The 23,011-nt window shown below is 40.8% G+C and overlaps 1 protein-coding gene across 4 annotated transcripts in view; it reads left to right on the forward strand.

Moving 5' to 3' along the window:
- Positions 1–23,011, forward strand: part of SGSM2 (small G protein signaling modulator 2) — a 138,456-nt gene that overhangs the window by 81,163 nt on the left and 34,282 nt on the right. For 2 of the 4 annotated variants that reach the window (XM_087957334.1, XM_087957329.1), the window contains 9 exons: positions 670–831; positions 2,847–2,914; positions 4,963–5,108; positions 9,188–9,322; positions 11,414–11,538; positions 17,279–17,346; positions 19,167–19,330; positions 19,732–19,867; positions 22,818–22,952. In XM_087957334.1, coding sequence (XP_087813460.1) covers positions 670–831; positions 2,847–2,914; positions 4,963–5,108; positions 9,188–9,322; positions 11,414–11,538; positions 17,279–17,346; positions 19,167–19,330; positions 19,732–19,867; positions 22,818–22,952 — 1,139 coding nt within the window. The remainder of the gene's footprint in view (positions 1–669; positions 832–2,846; positions 2,915–4,962; positions 5,109–9,187; positions 9,323–11,413; positions 11,539–17,278; positions 17,347–19,166; positions 19,331–19,731; positions 19,868–22,817; positions 22,953–23,011) is intronic. The other 2 variants (XM_087957337.1, XM_087957336.1) reach the window with 1 other exon arrangement.

Consider the following 23,011-nt stretch of genomic DNA (forward strand, 5'->3'; position numbering starts at 1 on the left):
CGTGAAGGATGTGTGTTTTTATTTTATTTTTTATAGTTTTCTTATGTTTAATGTACACTGAAGATGGCATTTATTTTCATTGTACGAGGTGCAATGACAATAAAGTACTACTACATCCTCCTCCAATCTTTTTCACAACAACCCTGTGAGATGGGTTGGTGCGACTAGAACTCACAGTTGCCTGGGGATTGGCTCAAAGTCACCCAGTCGGCTTTCATGCCTAGGGCGGGACTAAAATTCATGGTTGCCTGGTGATTGGTTCAAAATCATCCAGCCGGCTTTCATGCTTAGGTGGGACTAGAACTCACGGTTGCCTGGTGATTGGCTCAAAGTCACCCAGCTGGCTTTCATGCCTAGGATGCAACTAGAACTTACAGTCTCCTGGTGATTGGCTCATAATCATCCAGCCGGCTTTCATGCCTAGGACAGGATGGTCTGCTGAAGTCCTCACATCTTAAAAGTTGCTAAGGTTAAGAAACACTGTTCTAGTTAGTTAATAATTCCGTGGGAAAATTAAAATGAAATAGAAATTGATACTATTGGAGCCTCCTTTGTGGTGACTGAGACTGGGGCATCGGTGCTCTGCCAGTATTTGGAGATAAGAGTGTACGTTTTGCAAATACAACCTTTGATGTGGATTCTGCTTCTTTTTTTTTTTTTTCCTAACAGAAAATACCAGCCAGCTGGCCAAGAATCCCTGAAGAGGCAAGCTTCAACCACAAACAAACCCTCTTCGTTGTCCCCACAAGCCATCAAGCACATCTGGGTGCGCACTGCCCTGATCGAGAGGGTGCTTGATAAAATTGTGCAATACCTTGTGGATAACAATAGGTAAGAAGAGTGCCAAGGTTTACTTGGGTTATTTTTGTTGTTGTTGTTGTTGGGATGGTATATGCCAGGGGTCTTCAAATATGACAGCTTTAAGACTTGTGGACTTCAACTCCCAGAATTCTTCCTCCAGTCATGTTAGCTCAGGAATTCTGGGAGTTGAAGTCCACAAGTCTTAAACTTGCCAAGTTTGAAGACTCTTGTTGTAGAGGCTGATGGACAAAGCTGGGGCTTGGATCTTTGGCCCCATCTATAGGTAAAACAGTGCTATTTCTCCCCTTTAAGATAGTTAAGTCTTCCTGGGAGCACAGAAAATCATCTGTTTTAGGGACTTGGAGATTAGGTGGAGACTAGGTTGAGATGTTGTGCTAAAAATTCATATGGCATGCTTTATATATGAAGTCAGCCATAGTGATACACTATGGGTTCAAAGAAAGCAGGGACTATGAGAGTCCAGCTGAAATTTGTCCATCTAACTTCTGCCTTGCAACAAAGATGATTAGGGGGCTGGATGCTAAAACATATGAAGAACGGTTGCAGGAACTGGAAATGTCTAGTTTAATGAAAAGAAGGACTAGGGGTAAAATGATAACAATATTCCAATATCTAAGGGGCTGCCACAAAGAAGAGGGGATCAGCCTATTTTCCAAAGCACCTGAAGGCAGGACAAGAAGCAATAGATGGAAACTAATCAAGGAGAAACCCAATCTACTACTAAGGAGAAATCTCCTGATAGTTAGAATAATTAACCAATAGAACAGCTTGCCTTTAGAAGTTATGGATGCTCCATCACTGAAAGTTTTTAAGAAAAGATTGGACAACCATTTATCCGGAATGATATAGGGTTTTCTGCTAGGGGAAGGGGTTGGACTACTCCAAGGTCCCTCTCAACTCTGTTATTCTGTTATCCTCTTGTCACCAACTGAAGCTTTTCACGGACTCAAGATGTTCCCACCACTTGCTCTGTGGTTAAGGAATAACTCTTTCCACCCCTTTGATTTCTTTAGCCTCACTTGGTAGGTCAAAAGTGGTTTGCCTCTTAGCTATTATTTTATTTATTTTCTGTTGTACTTTTTTATTGCATTTATATCCCAACTTTCTTCAGGAGTTCAAAGCAAGCATCTGTAGGGGGAATTCTTGGAGTTGAAGTTTATTTTCAAGCTGCTGAGATTTAAAACACTGGTTTTTGTTGGATTTTGCAAGCGATCCAATCAGCGCGCAAGTAAATAATTCAGCAGGATTCATTTATAGAAGTTTAAATTATTTTATATTATTGTTTATATACAATAATATAAAACATGATGCATATATACAATACCCATGCAGCTCTTGCATTGTGGTAGCAAGCCGAAGCAACCAGAACCACCAGAATTCCAGAATCATAAAATTTATACAGACCAGTTACCCTAAGCCATGGCCAGGCTCCGAGCTGTCTCCCAGGTGCTGTTTCTTAGTCACCAAACAGTTCCCATTGGCTAACTCCTTGTTATGGCTATCCCAGCTCATAATGTCTTATATACTGGCAAGATTTAGGATAAGAAGACTGAAGCCGTAGATCTGCATACATCACTAAGCAACATTTTTATGATGTTATCCATTCAGTCATGTCCGATTCTTGGCGATTCTATGGGTCAGGTTTCTCCACACCTTCTGATCTTGTATCCCAAAGCAGAGTTCAATTTCTGATGGCAGTTGACTATCAGGTGTAAAAATAGAGAAAAGGAAGATTTCATAAGAGGAAAACTTTGACTGCATCTAAACTTAAGTGAGCATGTAGGTTGAAGAGGTTTTGATCCCCCATTGAACTTTTCCAGATGTTCCCCCTTGCCATAACTTTTCCAGATGTCCCTTTTCACACATATGCACATAAAAGAGGGAACAAGCCAGGATTAGGGTCACTTTAACTTCTATTCCATTCAAAAATTTGCCTTAAAAATATTACCTCTACATACTACAAAATATATTGTGCTCACATTTTTCCTTTGTTTTAATTGATCGTGGGGATTGGTTTCTTCTAGCAAATATTATGAAAGAGAGGCATTATTGGCAGATCCAGTATTTGGACCCATCTTGGCCTGTCTTCTAGGTAAGTATCCTTTCTAAATGTTACTTCTATACAATTTTGAAGAACTTGGTTCCCTATGTTGTTTTCTAAAAATTAAATGGTGAACCCCAAATGTAATAGTTGCACCAGAGGAATTTGTGTGTGTGTATGTGTGTTGTGAATTGGTATGTTTAATCCAATATTTCTTAGAGTCTCCTAAACTATTTTGTAAGATTGTGAAAGTTTGAGAATAAAAGATATTAGAAATCTTTTGGAGAACATAAAATGTAACTGTTCAAAAGGATTTAAACTCCCATATTCACTGCATTCATTCGCCGTTTTCCTACACTCTTTCCTGCAAATCCAAAGTTTTCGTAGAGGCCCTTGCAAATTTTATCTCCAACACAGATCTATCAAGATATTTTAATTGGCTCAGAGTTACCCAGTGAACTTTGTGGTTGGATGGGATTTGAAGATGAGTCTCTCCAAACCAAGTCCAACACTTTAATGGTTAGATTACAGTTAGTCCTTGACTTACCACCATTAGTTTAGCAACTATTTGAAGTTTTATACAGCACTGAAAAACCTATGCCTGGTCTTCATACTTAGAACTATTCCCATAGTCACATGATAAACATTCTTGATAACTGGCATATATTCACAATGATTGTGGTGCCTTGGAGTCATGTGATTTCCATTTGCAATCTTCCCAGCTGGCTTCTGACAAGCAAAGTAAAGGGGGAAACCTGGATTCATCTAACAATTTCAGTGATTCATTTAACAATTGTGGCAAAAAAAGTTTATGAAAGTGAGTGTGACTCTTTTACAACTGCCTTGCTTAGCACTTAGAAATTCTGATGACAACTGCAGTTGTAAGTCAAGGACTACCTATACACTATATAACACAAATAGGAGATTTAAATGCACTACAGTTTCCTCTTCCTCTTCTTTTCCTTCCCCCAGAACTTGTGTGCTTCATTTATCCTTAGGGACAAGTCAGAGAAACCTCTGGATTTGACATTTAGAAAAACAGATAATCAATGCCTGTTGTTTCCAGCATTTGGGGTTTGAACCTAAATACATCCCTCCACCAAATAGAGTCAAGTTTCAAGATTGACTTGGAGGAAGCCAAATGGCGAATCTGGGGGAGGAATTAAAAGATGGATTAGCCTAGAATCCTTACATAGCAACAAGTGAACTAAATCTAATCTCCCTTGAATTCCATGGACCCTTAGCTAACTCCAAGCAGGTGTTAACTGATAGTTGAGAAGATTTCTATGCATAGGCTGTTTAATTAGACCTTCAGGTGCAGGCCTGGTCATTCAAACCTGACACCACTAAATCTACAACAGGCAAGGTTGGAAGATCTGTAGCCTTCCAGATGTTGTTGATCTGCAGCTTCTAACATCCTTCCTCAGTAGCTGTGATGGTTGAATTATAGGCCTGTGGCTTGAAAACCAGCCAGCTTTCCCCCCAGCATCATGCCCAGCCGGAGATAAAATTAGCTAGTATAAAATTTCAGGCATTTTGTAGTTTTTATGTATGCCTCGCTTCCCAGCTGTTCACCACTTTTACTATCCTGTGGCTGAACAAATTCATAGCTAGTTGAGTTAAGTCAATATTTTGTTGTTCACAGGATTGGTCTAGTAGGGACCAAAATGCCCTTCCCTCCTCTTCCAGGTACACAAGCAGTTCATTTTTGAAACAAAATGGCTGCTCTAAGAGACCCAGGCCTGACCACCAAATATTTTGCTGACATTTCCAGATCTAGTATTGGAAATGAATACTTTCTTCAATCTAATGACAGGGATAACCCTGACCTTCCAATTTGGGAGGGAAGCAAAATCTATTTATCATTTAAATCAGAATCTCTCAGTCTTAGCAGCTTTAGGATGTGTGCACTTTAACTCCCAGAATTCCCTGGCCAGAATTCTGGGATTTAAAGTCCATACATCTTAACTGCCATGGTTGAGAAACACTGGTTTAAACAAATGAATATTTACTTTGAGGATTGGCCAGCCGACCTCAATTTTTAGGCCTCTTTGGGGGAAGAGAAGCATGTGACTCCATTTTCTCTGTCTGGCTTTCAGTTGGGCCTTGCGCCCTGGATTACACCAAGCTCAAAACGGCTGACCACTTCTGGACAGACCCTTCGGCAGATGAGTTGGTCCAGAGGCATCGGATTCATGGAACCCATAGTCGCCAAGACTCTCCTTCTAAACGGCCAGCCCTAGGAGTAGGTGATTTCTTCTCCTTTAATATCCCTCAAGTCTTTTTTTTTTAAAGTAATTTTGGAATACTTATACATACTGCTTTCCATTTCTTATATTTCAGAACATTTTGTAGCAGAAGCATGAGTTTATATAGGTATCTTCAGAACATCAGGTGGTAGAAACAGACAGTGAAAGAGGTGTGCAAACCATTTCAAATGCAAACGGATCTGAATCCAAACACCCCATTTTGATCAAACATGGGCTCTTGATCATTTGGAAGTGTTCTGAACTCAAAACAACTCTGTTTTGATCTCACAATACTCCCAGAGTAGCAGGAACAGCTTGTATTGTGCTCAAAAATGCTGTTTTGATACATTCTATTGTCTCCCTTTTATGAATGGTTTTGCACAGCTCTACTAATATTAATTACCAGGATTTATATTGCAAAGTAGGGTGCTGAATTAGGTGGCCAGTTCTGACCTTTGTTACTTGAACATGGCATTGTAATATAATTTATCTTTTTTCCGGGGGGAATCTCAATATTGCAGGGATTAGTAAATTCTTGGTTCTCTGGATTTTGCTGAACTAAAACTCCTAGCAGCTCCTGGTGTCTGCATCTGCTGGGACTTGTAATTTTCTCTGAAATTTACAAATACTCCCTTTCCATAGAAAGGGAACTGATTGATGGGTAACCACGATGCAAAAGAGATATTGAGATCCGAAAAACAGTGCAGAGAATAGCAACGAAGTGATAAGAGATCTGGAGGCTAAATTATATGAGAAATGACTGAAGAAACTAGATATGTCTAGTCTAATGAAGAGAAAAAGACTAGGGGTGATATGATAGCAGTCTTCAAGTACTTTGAGGGGCTATCACAGAGAACAGGGGCTCAACCTATTCTCCAAAGCAGGGGTGTCCAACCTTGGCAACTTTAAGCCTAGAGTATTTCAACTCCCAGAATTCTCCAGCCAGCAAAGCTGGCTGAGGAATTCTGGGAGTTGAAGTCCTCCAGGCTTAAAGTTGCCAAGGTTGGAGACCCCTGCTCCAAAGCACCTGAGGGCATGACAAGAAGTAACAACTGGAAGATCATTAAAGAGAGATCCAGCCTAGAACTAAGGAGATAGTTCCTGGCAGAGTGAAGAATTAATCAGTGGAATAGCTTGTCTCCAGAAGTTTTGGGTGCTCCATCACTCCATCAAGTTTTCAAGAAGAGATTGGACAGACATTTATCCAGAATGATAAGATCTCCTGCCACGGGCAGGGGATTGGATTAGAAGACTTCAAAGTCCCTTCCAATCCTATTATAGTATGATCCTCACTCAGGGTTATTTCTATTTCAATCCTATTATAGTATGATCCTCACTCAGGATTATTTCTATTTCAATCCTATTATAGTATGATCCTCACTCAGGATTATTTCTGTAGACCAAGGCGTTTAGTTCATACTAGACAACCTGTGTCCCATTAGGTCAGTGGTGGCTAACCTTTTTAGGCTCCTGTGCCAAAAATTGCGCATGCACCGGTGCGTACACACTTGTGTGCTAGCACCCAGAATGCAATGCATGCGCCCCTCCCCACACTCCCTGTGCATACGCGTTCAATCCCCCCACCGCCCCCTTTCCTGAACTGCGCCTCACAGCCGATTTTTTTTCCCCAGTTGGTTTGAGGCCTTTTTCGGCCTCTCAGAGGCTTGGAAAAAGCCTCTGCAAAGCTTTTTAGGTGAATTATAGGCCCGTTTTGTCACTTTCGGAATTACAGGAAGTGATGAAATGGGCCTATAATTCGTCCTAAAATGCCTTGCAGAGGCTTTTTCCAAGGGAGGAAAAAGGAGGCCGGGAAAAAAATGGGGGAAAAAAATCAGCTGTGAGACGTGCGCATGAGCAGTGAGCAGTTTGCCTGCAGCTTGCGTGCCAACACAAATGGCTCTGCGTGCCACTTGTGGCACACGTGCCATAGGTTCTCCATCACGGCATTGGATCATAATTTCAGAGATATTTTCTTACCAGATTCCCCAGTTCCTTCAATACAACTTCTCAAATACTGCCTTCACTCAAAAAGTTGGGATATCTTGAGAGATATATCTGCCTTGAAAATAACCCGTTGAATTGTATAGCGTAGCTAAACAACAGCACAGGAAATGCTTTATAACATTCAGTATTACATCATAATCACCTTTATGATAATGTTTATGTCATAAACTGTTATATAAAATTTGCCAAATCCACGGGAGCCATAGGTTGCAGAATTTGGACCTATTCTGTAAATTAGCCCATTTGAGGGTACCTTGGTTCAAAAAATGATGCTCAGTGATGCACCATTTCACTCAATTCAAGGTTACAGGGAATCACAATTTTAGTAGTATGTTTTATATATCTCTCTCTCATTTGGAAACATAAAATCTTTCTTGAGTTGACCTCAACTCAGTGATGACATCTTGGCAACAATAGTTTAGCCATTACCTTCTTCTGGTATAGACATCTCCTGATTTATTTACTTTTATTCAATGGCAAACATGAAAAAGTATTTGTATCTTAGGGACCACCCAGAAGAGCAGCGCAGAGAGAGGGGGGGAGATAAAGCTTGTTGTAGCTCAACGGACAGATCCGCAATTAAAAGTTTTATCCAGCAAGGAGGCAAGCAGCCATAGCACACTAGGACTGCCCGAGGGTTATCAGTTTGCAGCCAGGTAGAAAATAGGGCGCTCAACTCACAAACAACAGTCCAATGAGTATCTCTTTTGCAGTCAGAGATAGAAGCAAATCAACTCTTTTCTTTTCCCCTCCTTTTCTCTCCTTACCAAAAACGCGTAATCACCACATCCTTCTCTGCAGCTCCAGAAGCCGGGCCTCTCCCCCCTCTCTAGGCATTTAAACCCCCCACTTTGATTACAGTTTAAAGGACACACATTTAAACTAACAAACAAATATTTACCAACAGAGTAACCAAACGTATCCAGTGATGTCCACCATGGAGGATCATAACAAGCACTATAGTAGTCAATGGCAGTGTGAACCTAAACCCTGCCCCTTTGCACATGTATGCAATGTCAAAAAGCATAAAAAGGCTTGGTCTCTACTACAACAACTGCCATCTGGTTTTTTTTATCATCCTCGTGGATGTCCCATTTTCTTCTCACGTCCCAATGCGCCTTTCATCCTTTTTCATAACTTCAGTTAAGCGAACATACCTATGGTTCTCAGCATTTTCCAACTTTCCACTCAATCCTGCTTTGTTTTTTTAGATCAGCCAAGATCATCTTGACTGATTTTTAGATCCAACCTCGACAACTTTTAAGATTTGTGGACTTCAGCTCCCAGAATTCTCCAGCCAGCATGGGAGTTGGCTGTCTAGGGAATTCTGGGAGTTGAAGTCCACAAGTCTTAAAGTTGCCAAAGTTGGACATCCCTGATCTAGGTGTTTCCACCTGCTGTAATTTATCAGAAAACGCAGGCAGCATGCTTTATGTTAGAAATTGAATTGTTCATGAAGATATTTGGAATGGATGGGGAAGATTCAGGAAATAGTTGATTGATGATAAGGAAACAAAATCTTTCGTGGAGACCAGGAATGGAAAGGACAATTTATTCAATTAATTAAAAAAAATTGCTGTAATAGAGGTGTTGGTGGACATTAGCTGAATGGTGAGTAGCTTGCAAGGTTGTCCTTGGAGACAACCTCTATAGACATAAATGTTTTGTTAACCTGGACTTAAAGTTTAATTCATTATATAGAGGTAAGTATTTTATGGGAAGAAAGGCCCTGAGAAGCATCATCTCAAAACTCATTTTCTGCTTGATAATGTGGGATGGATACATTGGTACAGGGAGTCCCAAAGGTGCTTTTTCAAGAGGCAACTGGGCTTCCTTGTTTTTCTTTGAAAATGTTTTGCTTCTCATCCAAAAAGCTTCCTCAGCTCTGACTGGATGGTGGGGAATGGAAGATTTTACATATATTCCTTACAGGCAGCTGGTCATTTGCATCCTTTTATAGAGTCATTGAGGCCACTTGGAGGTTTATCTGTGTCCTCAGGGTCATCTGAGTAGTGCTCAGCTTTTTCTTGTTTGTAACTTGATGTCAATGTTGGATTCTTTTGTGCCTCAGATCAGGAAGCGCCACTCAAGTGGAAGCACGTCAGAAGACCGCTTTGCCGCTTCGGCCAGAGATTATGTGGAATCGTTGCACCAGAACTCACGGACACATTTATTGTATGGAAAGAACAATGTGCTGGTTCAGCCGGTAAGTGCTTAAGAGTACAGGAAGCCCTCAACTTACGACCGCAATTGAGCCCAAAATTTCTATGGCTAAGTGAGACAGTTGTTAAGTGAATTTTGCCCCATTTTACGACCTTTCTCACCACAGTTGTTAAGTGAATCACCGCAGTTATTACATTAGGAACACGGCTGTTAAGGGAATCCGGCTTCCCCGATGACTTTGCTTGTCACTAGGTCACAAAAGGGGATCACATGACCCCCGGGACACTGCAGCCATCATAAGTATGAGTCAGTTGCCAAGCCTCTGAATACGGATCATGTAACCATGGGGGTGCTGCAGTGGTCGTTAAGTGTGAAAAATGGTCATAATGGTCACTTTTTCCAGTGCCGTTGTAACTTCATTCACTAAACGAACTAACTGTATAGTAGGTCATATACCAGTAATCTTTGACTTACAACCACAGCTGGGATCAGAAAATTTGATAGTATGGTTGTTAAGTGAGCTATCGTGACTGCACCCAATTTTACATATTTTTTTGCTGCAGTCTTTAAGCAAATCAGTGCAGTCAATAAGCAATGTATCATATGAACTCGATTTGCAATTTCCCTGCCAGCTTCCCCATTGACTTTGCTTGTTGGAAGCCATCTGGGAAGGTTACAAATGGCAATCACATAATCCTAGGGCAATGCAATTGTCGTAAAAGTGAGCGCCGAGGACCCAGATCACAGTCAAAGGAGTCCCAGGGATTCTGCAACAGTCGTAGGTTTGAGGACTGTGCTTAAGTCATTTTCTTGTTGTAACTTCAAATGGGCACTAAGTGAAAGGTCATAAATTTAGGATTACCTATCTATGGAGATTCCCAGTCATCCAGGTCATGGTTGTCCCAAAGGTGCTTTTTTTTCAAGAGGCAATTGGACTTTCTTGTTTTTCTTTGAAGATGTTTCACTTCTCCTCCAAGAAGCTTCTGCAGCTCTGACTGGATGGTGGGGAATGGAAGGATTTATATTCCTTGCAGACAGCTGGTCATTTGCATTCTTTTAGAGAGTTAAAAAGAAAAAGGCTACTCATTTGAGGACACAGACAGAGAGTCCACATTTTGGACAGAGAGGCCATCTATGTCAAAATTGAACTGGTTTGAAAGAGGCCATCTATGTCAAAATTAACAGCCCTCCCTCAACAGAAGGGGAGGGATACCAACATCATCTATCTCCAGTCTACAACACGGTCCTTTCAGCAGTTCCAAGAAGGCTCCACATCCATTTGCACTACTCAGGTGACCCTGAGGATACAGATAAACCTCCAAGTGGCCTCAACGACTCTCTAAAAGAAGGCAAATGACCAGCTGTCTGCAAGGAATATAAATCCTTCCATTCCCCACCATCCATTCAGAGCTGAAGAAGCTTCTGGGATGAGAAGCGAAACTTCTTCAAAGAAAAACAAGAAAGTCCAGTTGCCTCTTGAAAAAGCACCTTTGGGACTCCCTGTACCAATGTATCCATTCCACATTATCAAGCAGAAAATGAGTTTTGAGATGATGCTTCTTAGGGCCTTTCTTCCCATAAAATACTTACTTTTTTTGTAATGGATTAAACTTTAAGTCCAGGTTAACAAAACATTTTTGTCTATGGAGCTTCTCAATCATCCAAGTCATGGTTGTCCCATAATTATCCTGTGGTTGGAAAAGCACCTTTGGGACAACCATTCATTTAGTGACCATTCAAAGTTACAACAGCAGTGAAAAAATTGACATGACCATTTTTACACTTATAACTGTTGCAGCCTCCCCCATGGTCAAATGATCAAAATTTGGACACTTGGCAACTGGCATTTATTTATAATTTAAATACATGTATTTGCAGTGTCCCAGGGCCTTTTGATCACCTTTTCCAACCTTCCAATAAGCAAAGTCAACTTAACAACTGCAACAATTCACTTATCAACTGTGGTAAGAAAGGTCATAAAATGGAGCAATATTCATGTAACATCTGTCTTGCTCAGCCAACTGAAATTTTGGCTCAAGTGTGGTCGTAAGTCAGGGACTACCTGACCTTCAGCAAATGTCCAATATTTCTGTCTTGTTGTTTCTTATCACCATTGGGGTCACTTTTGGAACAGAAAGACGACATGGAGGCCATTCCAGGATATCTGTCACTTCATCAGTCTTCTGATTCTTTAACTCTGAAATGGACACCAAATCAGCTCATGAATGGGAACCTGGGGGATTCGGAACTGGAGAAAAGGTAAGTCATTCCTTGGGCGAAAGATTAAAGGTAGCAAGGAAAAAGACATATAGATGTGCTCCTAGCAAATTCCAAAGTATTTTCAGCAAAGTATCCTTATTAAATTCTAAATTTAATAGCAAGAGCAACAGTGTGGAAGAGCAATTCAAGGGCAATAGTGCATGAAGAAAGCTGTGTTAATCTATGGTAGCAAAAAAACAGGAGTCTGCTAACATCTGTTTCTCATTCGCAAATTTTATTCAGAATCGCAACTTTTGCAAGGTGTGGCTGGGTTTGTCAGATTGAAATGTTTTTCAGCCTTGACATCTTTAAGAAGTTTGGACTTCAATTCCCCAGCTGGGGAATTCTGGGAGCCATCTTAAAGTTGCTAAGATTGACAAACACAGGACTAGACTGTTGTAGGATTTAAAGTAGGATGATGCCAGGGAAGCGGGAAGGGGAGGTGAAGACAAAGTTTTAATACAAATACAAGTTACAGGTTGTTGAGGTAATTCCCCGTTAGGAGAATGAGCGCACACAGGGAGACGTAGTGAGAGTAGTGAAGAATAACACACACGTAGCACACAGCCACACTGTATAGTAAAATGTAGGTTTTTATTTCCAGTAAAACGGTTAAGCAAATTCCAAACAAGCAGTCCAAGTCATTCACAGTTAAAGCAGTCAGTTTTCAGTTCAGGGATAATCCAAATAACAAAGTCCAGAATCAAAAACAGTTCAGTAACAGACTTACATCAAATCCAAGACTAACTATGATCAGTAACACTCAATAGGAACGGCAACACTCTCCAGGACAACAGAACAGGACTAAAACAACCCAGGTTTCTGGCTCCATCTTATGGCTGTTTGAGGAACCACACCCAATTACAGTTTTAGCATTCTCTTAAAGAGACAATATTAAAATGTCTATCCTGGTTTATATATTTTCCAACCCAACTGTTAGGTGACTTACATTCCTAACATTCTCCCCTTTGGGTAGGACAATATATACAATATATACAACCTTACATTCTAAGTCCATAATCCTCACAGTAAGCCTTATGCTTTATAGAGCCTTGGGCTTTTGTAAAATAATCTGCGATATTATTTTCTCACATACAGTATTCCAGTTTAATCATCTTACTTTGCATACATTGTCTCACATTTAAATATCTTAAATCTGTGTGTTTTGATCTTGTCTTAACAGCAATATTTGAAGCCATCTGTATTGCTGATTGGTTGTCTTCGTAAATAACAATAGAATCTGTTACATCAATTCCCGTATCAATTAATAATTGCTTATAACAAACTAAATCTGTACATAGTAAAGACAAACATGAGAATTCAGCCTCCATTGTTGACAAACTTAGATGTTTCTGTCTAATAGACCTCCATCCAATCAATGCTTTTCCCAATAATACTACAGTACCGGATGTAGATTTTCGTGTATTTATGTCTGTAGCAAAACTTGCATCAACATATGCGGTTAAATTCAGTTCATCTTTAGGCTCCAAATATAATGCATAGTGCATTGTTTGTTTCAGATATCTTAACACACGTTTAGCAGCTTGCCAGTGCCTTTCAGTTGGCTCAGCGTTAAATTACGCTAATTGGTTAACACAGTATGCTATATCTGGCCTTGACCAATTACTGAGATAAGATAAACTACCAATCAAGGACTGAAAAGTGTTCTTATCAAAAACAGGACTTTGAACATCACTATGGCTAAACTCCTGGCTCATCAGTGTTTTAGCCGATTTACAAAGTTTCATTTTAATTTTTTTTAGTAATTGGCTAATTTTATCTGCCTGTGAGATTTTGTATCCTCCCCTAAGTTCTATCTATCTTTAAACCAAGATATTATTTAATTTCTCCTAACTGTTTTATCTTAAATTTCTTTTCTAACAGTGAGATTATTTTAGTAGCTTCTTGTTCAGTTTTGGTGATTAATGCTATGTCATCAGTAAACAATAGCAACAATGAAATTACACCATTACTTTTTCTTTTAAACAAACATGGATCAGCCATGCCAGCTACAAAACCTATCTTAGTTAATTCTTTAACTATACATTGGTTCCACTCATATCCTGATTGCTTTAAGCCAGTGATCCCCAACCTTTTTGACGCCGCGGCCCGGTACCGGCATCAGCTGGGCGCCGACCAGTACCGGCATCAGCTGGGCACCGCCATTTTTTTGATGAAAAAGTGCTTCCAGTGACCTCACGGAAGCACGCGTTTTCATCAAAAAGATGGCGGCCTTGCGCTTTCGTGAGCTTTCCGGTAGAAATGGCTTTCTACCGGAAAAGCTCACCGAGCGCTGACGGCGCCATCTTTTTTGATGGCGTGCTTCGGTGAGCTTACCCTGAAAAGCTCACGGAAGCACTTTTTCATGAAAAAGATGGCGGTGCCCAGCTAAGCCGCCCGGTAGGAGTTGTTCCAGCGGACGGTGCCGGTCCGCGGACCGTGGTTGGGGACCCTGCTTTAAGCCATAAAGACTCTTTTTCAATCTCCAGCAATCAGTTGTATTATCATTTTTTAGACCTAAAGGTTTCTTTAAATATATAGCGTGTTGCAACGGTGCATGCAGATATGCCGTCTCTACATCCAAACGATTTACAATGTATTCCTCCTTAGGTGCCCACACTAATGCTGCTTGTAATATAGTAGCCTTCAGACTAGGTGCAAACACCTCATCATAGTCATTTGCTGTCTGATTGAACCCTTGTGCTACTAACATGGTTTTATGGGTAACAGTCCCATCTACACCTATCTTAAGTTTATAAACCCATTTACATCCTATGGCATGTTTACCAGATGGTAACTTAACATTTTCGTATACCTCCAATATTTTTAAGGATTCCAGTTCCTTATCCATTGCTTCCTGCTAAGCGGCCTGATCCTTAGCAGGATACAGTTTTAGCTCATTATAATTACTTGGGACTGTATTCACTTGGCATACAACACTAGCCTGATATCTATCAGGTGGTCGTGTTACAAGGGTTGAACGTCTTGGTAATACAGGGCTTACTGGTGGACTCTCCTGTTCCACCTGCTCCTGTTCTTCTACCTCCTCCTATGCCTGTTCTTCCGCTTTAATGGCTGTTTGTGGTTTACTTATTTCATCTTTAGGGACTATTTGGGTGTCAATAATAACATCATTGCTGGATTCCTGTTCCAGTTTATCCCACCCAACGTGCTCAAGAAATTTTGCACTAGCACTACAATAAACATGAGCTGTGCCTTGATACCAAAATCTAAACGATCAATGATTGGCTTCGTAACCTACGAAAAATAATTTCTTAGCTCTATGTTGCCCTTTCAGTCTTACTTGTGAGGGAATATGCACCCATGCTGGTGCTCCAAATGTGTGTAGATAACTTAAATTTGGCTTTCTGCCATGCCAACGAGTGAATGGCAATTCTCCAGTTGTTGTATTCACCGCATTGTTTAAAACATGGTTACTACACATTATGGCTTCACCCCACAGTGTTTCAGGCAAACCTGAATCAGATAACATAGTGCGAGCCATGGCTTGTAATGTTTGCCCTCTTCGTTCTACAAACGAGTTATGCTGTGGTCTGTAAGGTGCAGAATGTTTATGCTCGACACCAGCCAATTTTAACATAGTTTGGAATCTCTTGTTAACAAACTCAGTCCCGTTATCAGTAACTAAAGTAATTACTCCTCATTTTTCTCTCTGCAAACCTTAGCCAATTAAAGAAATGTTGGAATGTTTCTGTTTTGTTTTTCATGAGATAGCAGAAATCGTACCATGAGTAATGGTCCATTATACTCAAAATATAGCAGGCACCTCCCAAACTAGGTTTCTTAGGACCAACGATGTCAGCAAAAACAACCTCTAAAGGTTCTTTGGTCTTAAACCCATTAAGTCTATTTGCTGGAGTAACCTTACTCTTCTCTTGGCTACAAGCATTACAGTTTAAATACTTGCTACAGGGTTTTAATTTTACTCCATCTGACAATTCAACAGTTTGTTTCAACAGTTTGAAATTAATGTGCTCTAGACGTCTATGTAGTAAATGTATACATTCATCATGTGGCTTAACATTGTTATAAACCGAGTTAGCCATCTTCAACTGGTCATCATGTATCACATATAAATCATTCTCTAAATTAGTAGTAACACTTTTACCCTCTTTCTCTATTATCCAGTTATCTCCCCTAAAGGTTAGTACATAACCAAGATTAACTAAAGCCCTTACTGATAATAAATTAAATTTCAGTTTAGGTACATATAACATAGTTAAATGCTCATTTGCCTAAGAACAATATGCAGTACCTTTACCAGAAGCTTTCATCTTCCATCCATTTGCCAATTATACATGTTGTTTACTCATAGACATCTTTATAAACCTCTCTCTTTCTTTAGTAATGCACTGCAATGCTCCACTATCAACAACCCACAAATCATGGTTTACAGTTGAATTGCTAGACATAGCTAAACTAACATTCTTCTTGGCCTTCTGGTGATTACTAGTATTCTGTCTTTTTCCTTTCTTACAGAATCTAGCTATAGTCCCTAGCCCCACAAGAAAAACGTTTCCTAACAGTATAGGCAGTTGAACACAAATCCTTTTCTTGTGGTTGTTTCTTCCTCAGTTGGTCCCTATCCAGCCGTCTTCTTGCTTCTTCTAACAACCTTCCGGTTATGTCAGGCAATGTCAGTTCATCTTTGGTCAGGACTTCCAGTGAAGATACGTAATCATCATAACTTCCATCCAATGAGGAAAGAATGATGTAAACTTGATGCAGCTCTGAAAATATCAGTTCCTTTTCATGTAGCTCTTGAAAAGTTCTTTTCATGAAGTTCAAATGAGCTAACATATCTCCACCTTTCAGAAGACGTGCTCTAAACAGTTTATGTGTAAGATGTATGTGTGCACCTACACTGACACGAACATAATCCTCTTCAAATTCTCCCAAAACCTAGCAGCAGACTCTTCTCCACGAATATGGACCAGCTGCTGGTCACTCAGATTGCAAGAATTTTATCAAATAATAACTGCCATATGTTAAAACACATTCCAACTAACCAACTCCTAACCAATAGCCTCTGAAACAAGCATTTTCTCAAAGTTCCATTTTGTTAGAGTTGTCATACTGGCACATTTGGGAAAACCCGAATCTGAGACTTCCGGGTATTCCCCTCCCAAAGAAATTCAAAGATCCATCCCCTGCACCCACCAGTCCATCACATGGCCCAATAAAATGCTGTCCAACTGGAGACATTCCTCCAGACACTCCTCTCCAGGTGCAGGGTAACATGTCCTTGACTTTCTAAGAAAGAACGTTGTTGAGTCTAATCTTCCACCTCTCTGTGAAATCCCCCCTCCCAAATTCCCAGGCACTAAATGTGGCAGCCTCGAAGCTTCCAAGTAAAATATGGCTTCCAAGGCTGACAAACTCGTTGTGTTGTAAGACTTCTTGGATATATCTGGCTTGGCTGTAAGCTGAGGGCATATATACCCATCCAGTACCTGATTTTTTTCATGTAAACAATGCTGCACTTCATTGACGAGATGGATTAAGGGCCATCTTCATAGTTGTTGTCATTGAATATGATTCCACGTCCAATGGTGTTGTTTAGTATCTTAAAGTCCAGTTTTCTATGCATGAATCCAAATTACAGCTTTCTTGATAGATGGTGGCCTTGCCTCTGTTTAAACCCCTGAAGGGAATGGAAATCCATCCTTCTCTTTTCAACTGTTGTCACACTTCAGTGTCATTATGATCTCGTTTTCAGCATCTACTGGGACTACGCCTTGATTGTACCGTTCAGCCAAATTGTCTGCATCCACTGCCATCAACAACGTAAGTCTTCGTATGTGATGGGTTTGAACACCTACAACAGAAGCTAGCAGTGATTTAAGAGAGCATCTTTTCTCAGAGTTGCCATAACTGGTGAAATCTGTCTTGAAATAACACATTAATCACATTAATTTATTAATGAATTGCACCGATTTCATGTGGTGGGTGATTTAACTTGGTACGCATCCACTTTAATTGAGTGCTGTCAGAGAAGGAATTTGAAGTGGCTGGAGAACTTTGTGATGATCTCCAGAACATAGGATGATTAATGTGTTGAATAAAATAAACTAGTAATTGATGAAACAAAATGATAGGATCAAGGTCACATGAAGTGTTAATACCACTTTATAATGCCTTAGTAAGGCCACACTTGGAATACTGCATTCAGTTTTGGTCACAGTGTAAAAAAGATGTTGAGATTCTACAAAGAGTGCAGAGAAGAGCAACAAAGATGATTAGGGGACTGGAGGCTAAAACATATAAAGAACGATTGCTGGAACTGGGTATGTCCAGTTTGATGAAAAGAAAGGACTAGGTGTGACATGATTGCAGTGTTCCAATATCTCAGGGGCTGCCACAAAGAAGAGGGAGTCAAGCTATTCTCCAAAGCACCTGAAAGCAGGGCAAGAAGCAATGGGTGGGAAACTGAACAAGGAGAGAAGCAACCTAGAACTAAGAAGAAATTTTCTGACAATTAGAACAATTAACTAGTGGAACAACTTGCCTCCAGAAGTTGTAAATGCTCCAACGCTGGAAGTTTTTAAGAAGAGATTGGAGAACCATTTTTTTTTGAAATGGTATAGGGTTTCCTGCCTAAGCAAGGGGTTGGACTAAAAGACTTCCAAGGTCTCTTCCAACTCTGTTATTCTATTCTATTTTAAATAAGCAGACAATTTCTTTTGTATGGGGGTAGGGGAGAGAGAGAGTGCTGCAGTGACAAACATGTAGCCTATGAAAAATATATCTGACCCTCCCCACCAGTAAATGCTCATTTGGAGTGGCATTCTGTTTATGCAGTCTAGAACTCTGTTGGCTTTTTTGGCAGCTGCAGCATGCTGATGGCTCATATTTAAATGATTGTCCACTAGGACTCCCAAGATCCCCCTCGCAGTTACTTAGGGGAGTGGAGGCTAAAACATATGAAGAACGGTTATATGGGCATGGCTAGTCTAGTGAAGAGAAGAACCAGGGGAGACATGATAGCAGTCTTCCAATACTTGAAGGGCTGCCACAGAGAGGAAGGGGTCGAGCTATTTTCCAAAGTATCCAAAAGCCAGACAAGGAATAATGGATGGAAACTGGTCAAGGAGAGATTCAGCCTAGACATAAGGAGAAATTTTCTGACAGAGACCAATGGAACAGCTTGCCTTGGGAAGTTGTGGGAGCTTCATCACTGAAGGCTTTCAAGAAGAGAATGAACTGCCATCTGTTAAAAATGGTGCAGGGTCTCCTGCTTGGGCAGGGGTGGTTGGATTAGGTGATCCATTCCAATTCTGTTAATCTGTTTTTAAAAAGCTTACCTCCAGTTGCAGATCACTAAAGGTTTTTAAAATAGACTAGACAACCATTTGACTAGGATGGTATGAGACTCCTGCATTTAGCAGGGGGTCGGACTAGAAGACCCACAAGTTCTCTATCAGGCCTATGATTCTATGATTCTGAGAAATAGATGTGCAAGGCATTCCTAAGTAATTTCTTTAAAATGGACTTTGGATCCTGCTTCACTTCAACAACGGGTTGTGTTTTAGGATTGCAGTTCTATTGTGCCTTTTGTTGCTGTGGTTTTTAAAGAAACCAATAGCAAGGAACATTTCTCCCTGCAGCTGACCAAGGTGGGACTTTGGTGCTGGTGAGCCAGGATGGTATCCAGAGGCCCCCACTCCATTTTCCACCTGGTGGACATCTCCTGGCCTTCCTTTCTTGCCTTGAGAATGGCCTCCTGCCCCGTGGACAGCTGGAGCCTCCATTGTGGTCCCAACAGGGAAAGGTAAGGCTAGAGACTCCAACTCTGTAGAATCATTGCTCTGCTTCAGCCTTCTCCAACCTGCTACTACCTCTAATTAACACATAGTCCTTGTTAAGCAAGGACTATCTCTCTGGAGGAGGATTGATGGGCATCAAGTTCTAGAGTAGGGATGTCCAACCTTGGCAACTTCAGCCTCTTGAATGGGGCTTGGGGAGGAGTTTCCCATGTGCTCAGATACAAGGTTTTATCTGGTCCAGGTGGCATTTTTTTCCTTTTGTTTCCTTAACAACTTGGCACTTTCTAAACTTTCCCAAGGAATCTTTTAAATAACATTCTTGGCTTTTGGTCCTCTCTGCTTACCTGCCTGCTTCATCTTTAGGTATGGCAGCTTCAGCCTCATCTCACACCACCTTGTCTTGCAGGGCAAAGTTTTTCCAAAGCTCCGGAAACGAAACAGCTACAACCGGTCGATGGACATGGAAGAAATGCCATCGGTCATGGAGACGGCTACTGATTACGTCTTCCGGATTATTTACCCAGGTCACAGGCACGAGAACAGTAAGGATTTCTCCTCTTCTGGTTTCACAGACTATGAGAGAAAGGGAGCGTGCAGAAATGGAGGCTTGCAATCCTGGCATTTCATCCAAACAAATTCTTAAAATGAATTCCAGGTGGTCCTCGAATTACAGCCACAATTGAGCCCAAAATGTATGTTGCTCAATGAGAAATTTGTTAACTTAGTTAGTTTTCCTCTTGTTATGACCGAATCACTGCAGTTGTTAAATTAGTAACCTGGTTGTTAAGTGAATCTGGTTTCTCCATTGACTTTGCTTGTCAGAAGGTCGCAAAAGATGATCACATGATCCCAGGACACTGCAACCATCATAAATGGAAGTTAGCTGCCAAGCATCCAAATATAAATCATATGACCATGGGGATGCTGGAATGGTTGTAAGTGTGAAAAACTCTCATAAGTCACTTTTTTCAGTGCAGTTGAAACTTTGAATGATCACTAAACAAACTGTTGTAAGTTGAGGACTACCTGTATAATATAAGCCTCTTAGTATGATGTACGCTGTGGGAGATGGGGAAATTTAATCTCTCAATATCCTCAGGTCTATGGTGACAGCCAGAACTTCTGTTCTATTCTGCAATTTCAGGGAGCTGACAATCAGGATTTCGGTGTCCGCAGAATAAGGAGAAGTAAAATTCCTATAGTGGTCATAACCCAAATCTTTTGTGGGAAATTATATAAGATTGTTGCAATTCTGATATTGAGGTTGCTAAACCAGAATTGGAAACCTACAATCTTGCAAGAATTAACTCTGCACCCTTTGTAGGACCAATGTGTTCCCACTCCTGCGCTAACCCATAATTAAGTGCTGAGATAAAACAGCTTTATAAGCTGTATTGTGGATGTTGCTTTGGTTAGCCAAAATTAAGATTAACATCAAATGTGTCTGTGTTTGAATGGCCCAGCAAAAATAAATGAAAGGACAGCCAAGCCTTTAAGTTTTCTTGTCACATCAATGCATAATGTTGGGACTTGTGTAATTTATTCTTATTATTCTGAATTACTGTTTTTTTGCTATCAGATCAGAATCAGCTAGGTGAGTTCTACTTTACGTTCAGGCCAGGGGGATTGACTGGTGACATAATACTGAGGCATTTGGAGGACATTTTTATGCCTTTTATTTTTTCTGTGTATGCAAGTTGACCAACTCCAGATGGATTAGAAGTAGAAGAATCTGTTTCGGATCCATTCTAGTTGATCCATTCTAGTGATTTCTCAACCGAAATGTTCTGACCAAGATTTCCTGCAACCGTAATTAAGCACACGCTTAGTCCAAACCACTCTTGTTTTATTTCAACGCTGGGAATTATGTTCATTCCCAGCCCGTAATGAGTCCCAAACAGTCTCTCGAGATAAGCACCCACCTTTATCTTTGAATTGCTGCCAACAACTAAAGTGCCAAATTAACTGAAAAAAGCCAAATGAAGTACAAAGGCCACTCAGAGCTTCAAGGTTTAATCCGAACAGAGTGAACGACTTTGCTTCCTGCAAAGGTTTCTCTACCTTTGCATTTCCTTTATACCTTATGGGAGGGGCAATCACCTCCAAGCCTTACTCCCGAGTTGCCCCTTTTGTTTTAGCTGCTCTTGCCTTCTGGCAGCTCTGCACACTTGTGCACGGGGAACAAGCTCCCCTTGTTCCTCTGCCTCGCTGCTGCCGGATTCTGGAGGTTCCGAAATTAGCACATAATTCTCAGATGGCCCTGGTCCCATCTTTGCATTGGATGCAGGACCCTCGTCCGAGTCCTCTCCAGACTCCCTGGCTGGTCCCCGTTCTTCCCCACTGTCCGATTCTGCTGCCGTCTGCACAGGCTGCCAGCAAACCACAACACTAAACTACTTCATTGGATAGTCCTTCTGAATGTAATTGAGCCCTGCAGTTATAGTTATAAATCGTGACAGTCATAAACTGGGTCACTACATAACCAGACCTGATTTTACAACCACATTTTTTACGGTGGTTGTTTAGTGAATGTGGCAGTGCCAAGACATTATGTGAACCCATTGTGCAGTACAGGGCTGTTTTTGCCAGAAACAGGATGTAAACACTGTTTTCTGGCAACAATACTGTAAATTGTGAACCTATGACTGTGAAGTGCTGCAAATGGCCATAAATGTGGACCTCTTGCTAAGAGCCCAAAATGTGATCATGCGATCATAAATGTGGTCTGGACATCGTAACTAGGAAATGAGATCCTAAGTTGGTTTTTTTGTTTTATAAAACTTGTTGGCCGCCCATCTTACCCCAAGTTCCTTTTGAGGGGAGGGGTCAATTGCAACTTTGAACAAGTCCCTAAGTGACAGGTCATAAGTTGTAAAGAGAAAGAGAAATACATGCGGTCTTTTGCTCCAGGAGAAGTGGAAAATTGATGAAAAAACATTCACTGCATTGTGTAACATCCTAAACTAGGCTAAAACTGAGCTGGGTCAATTGTAGATCATCACAGTGTAGAAGCCAGCCATTATTTTAGGCTATTGAATGAACCTGGCCCTCATTTTAAGCCAAGATACGGTTAATAAACCATATGATGATTCATAGGAATAATATATTATCTGAATATGGAAATTTGGCTTTGTTCATCTTAGTCTAGGGTTGCATGTGTGCCCCTGAAATGGCCTTCCATGGAGGAAAAGGTAAGGATTTTATGAGCAGAATCTGGTGGATTACATGCAAGTTTGACCGATTGAGTAATCTACTAGCTAACACCTTACGAAAACATCACCTGTTGTGCACCAGTATTTGGATGAGAGAGATACAAACTCAGGGTTGGGTAGAGAAGAAGTTGGAAACTAAAAGTTCCGCAAATCCATGAAGGTGGAATGATATACTGACCCCTAAAGGAGGGGAGGACCACATGTCCTTTTAAGACTTGATTGTCAATCCTGGCACCCGTTTTGTTTTCTTATGCTCCTCTTTCACTATTTTTTTGAGCAGTAACTATTAACTACCACCACTTAGCTGCCAGCCGCTCTGCCTCCGTCGACGATGACGAGGAGGAGGAAGACAAACTGCACGCAATGCTATCCATGATCTGCAATCGGAACCTCACAGATTCTAAAAGGATGAAAGGTTTTTATCCTTCTCCTCCCTGCCCTCACTTCATTTCTCCCACTGGCTCTGGAGCAACA

Source organism: Notechis scutatus, chromosome 1, assembly GCF_049901735.1.
Source record: "Notechis scutatus isolate UNSWTSFEM ecotype Mainland chromosome 1, rNotScu1.2, whole genome shotgun sequence".
Classification (NCBI taxonomy): domain Eukaryota; kingdom Metazoa; phylum Chordata; class Lepidosauria; order Squamata; family Elapidae; genus Notechis; species Notechis scutatus.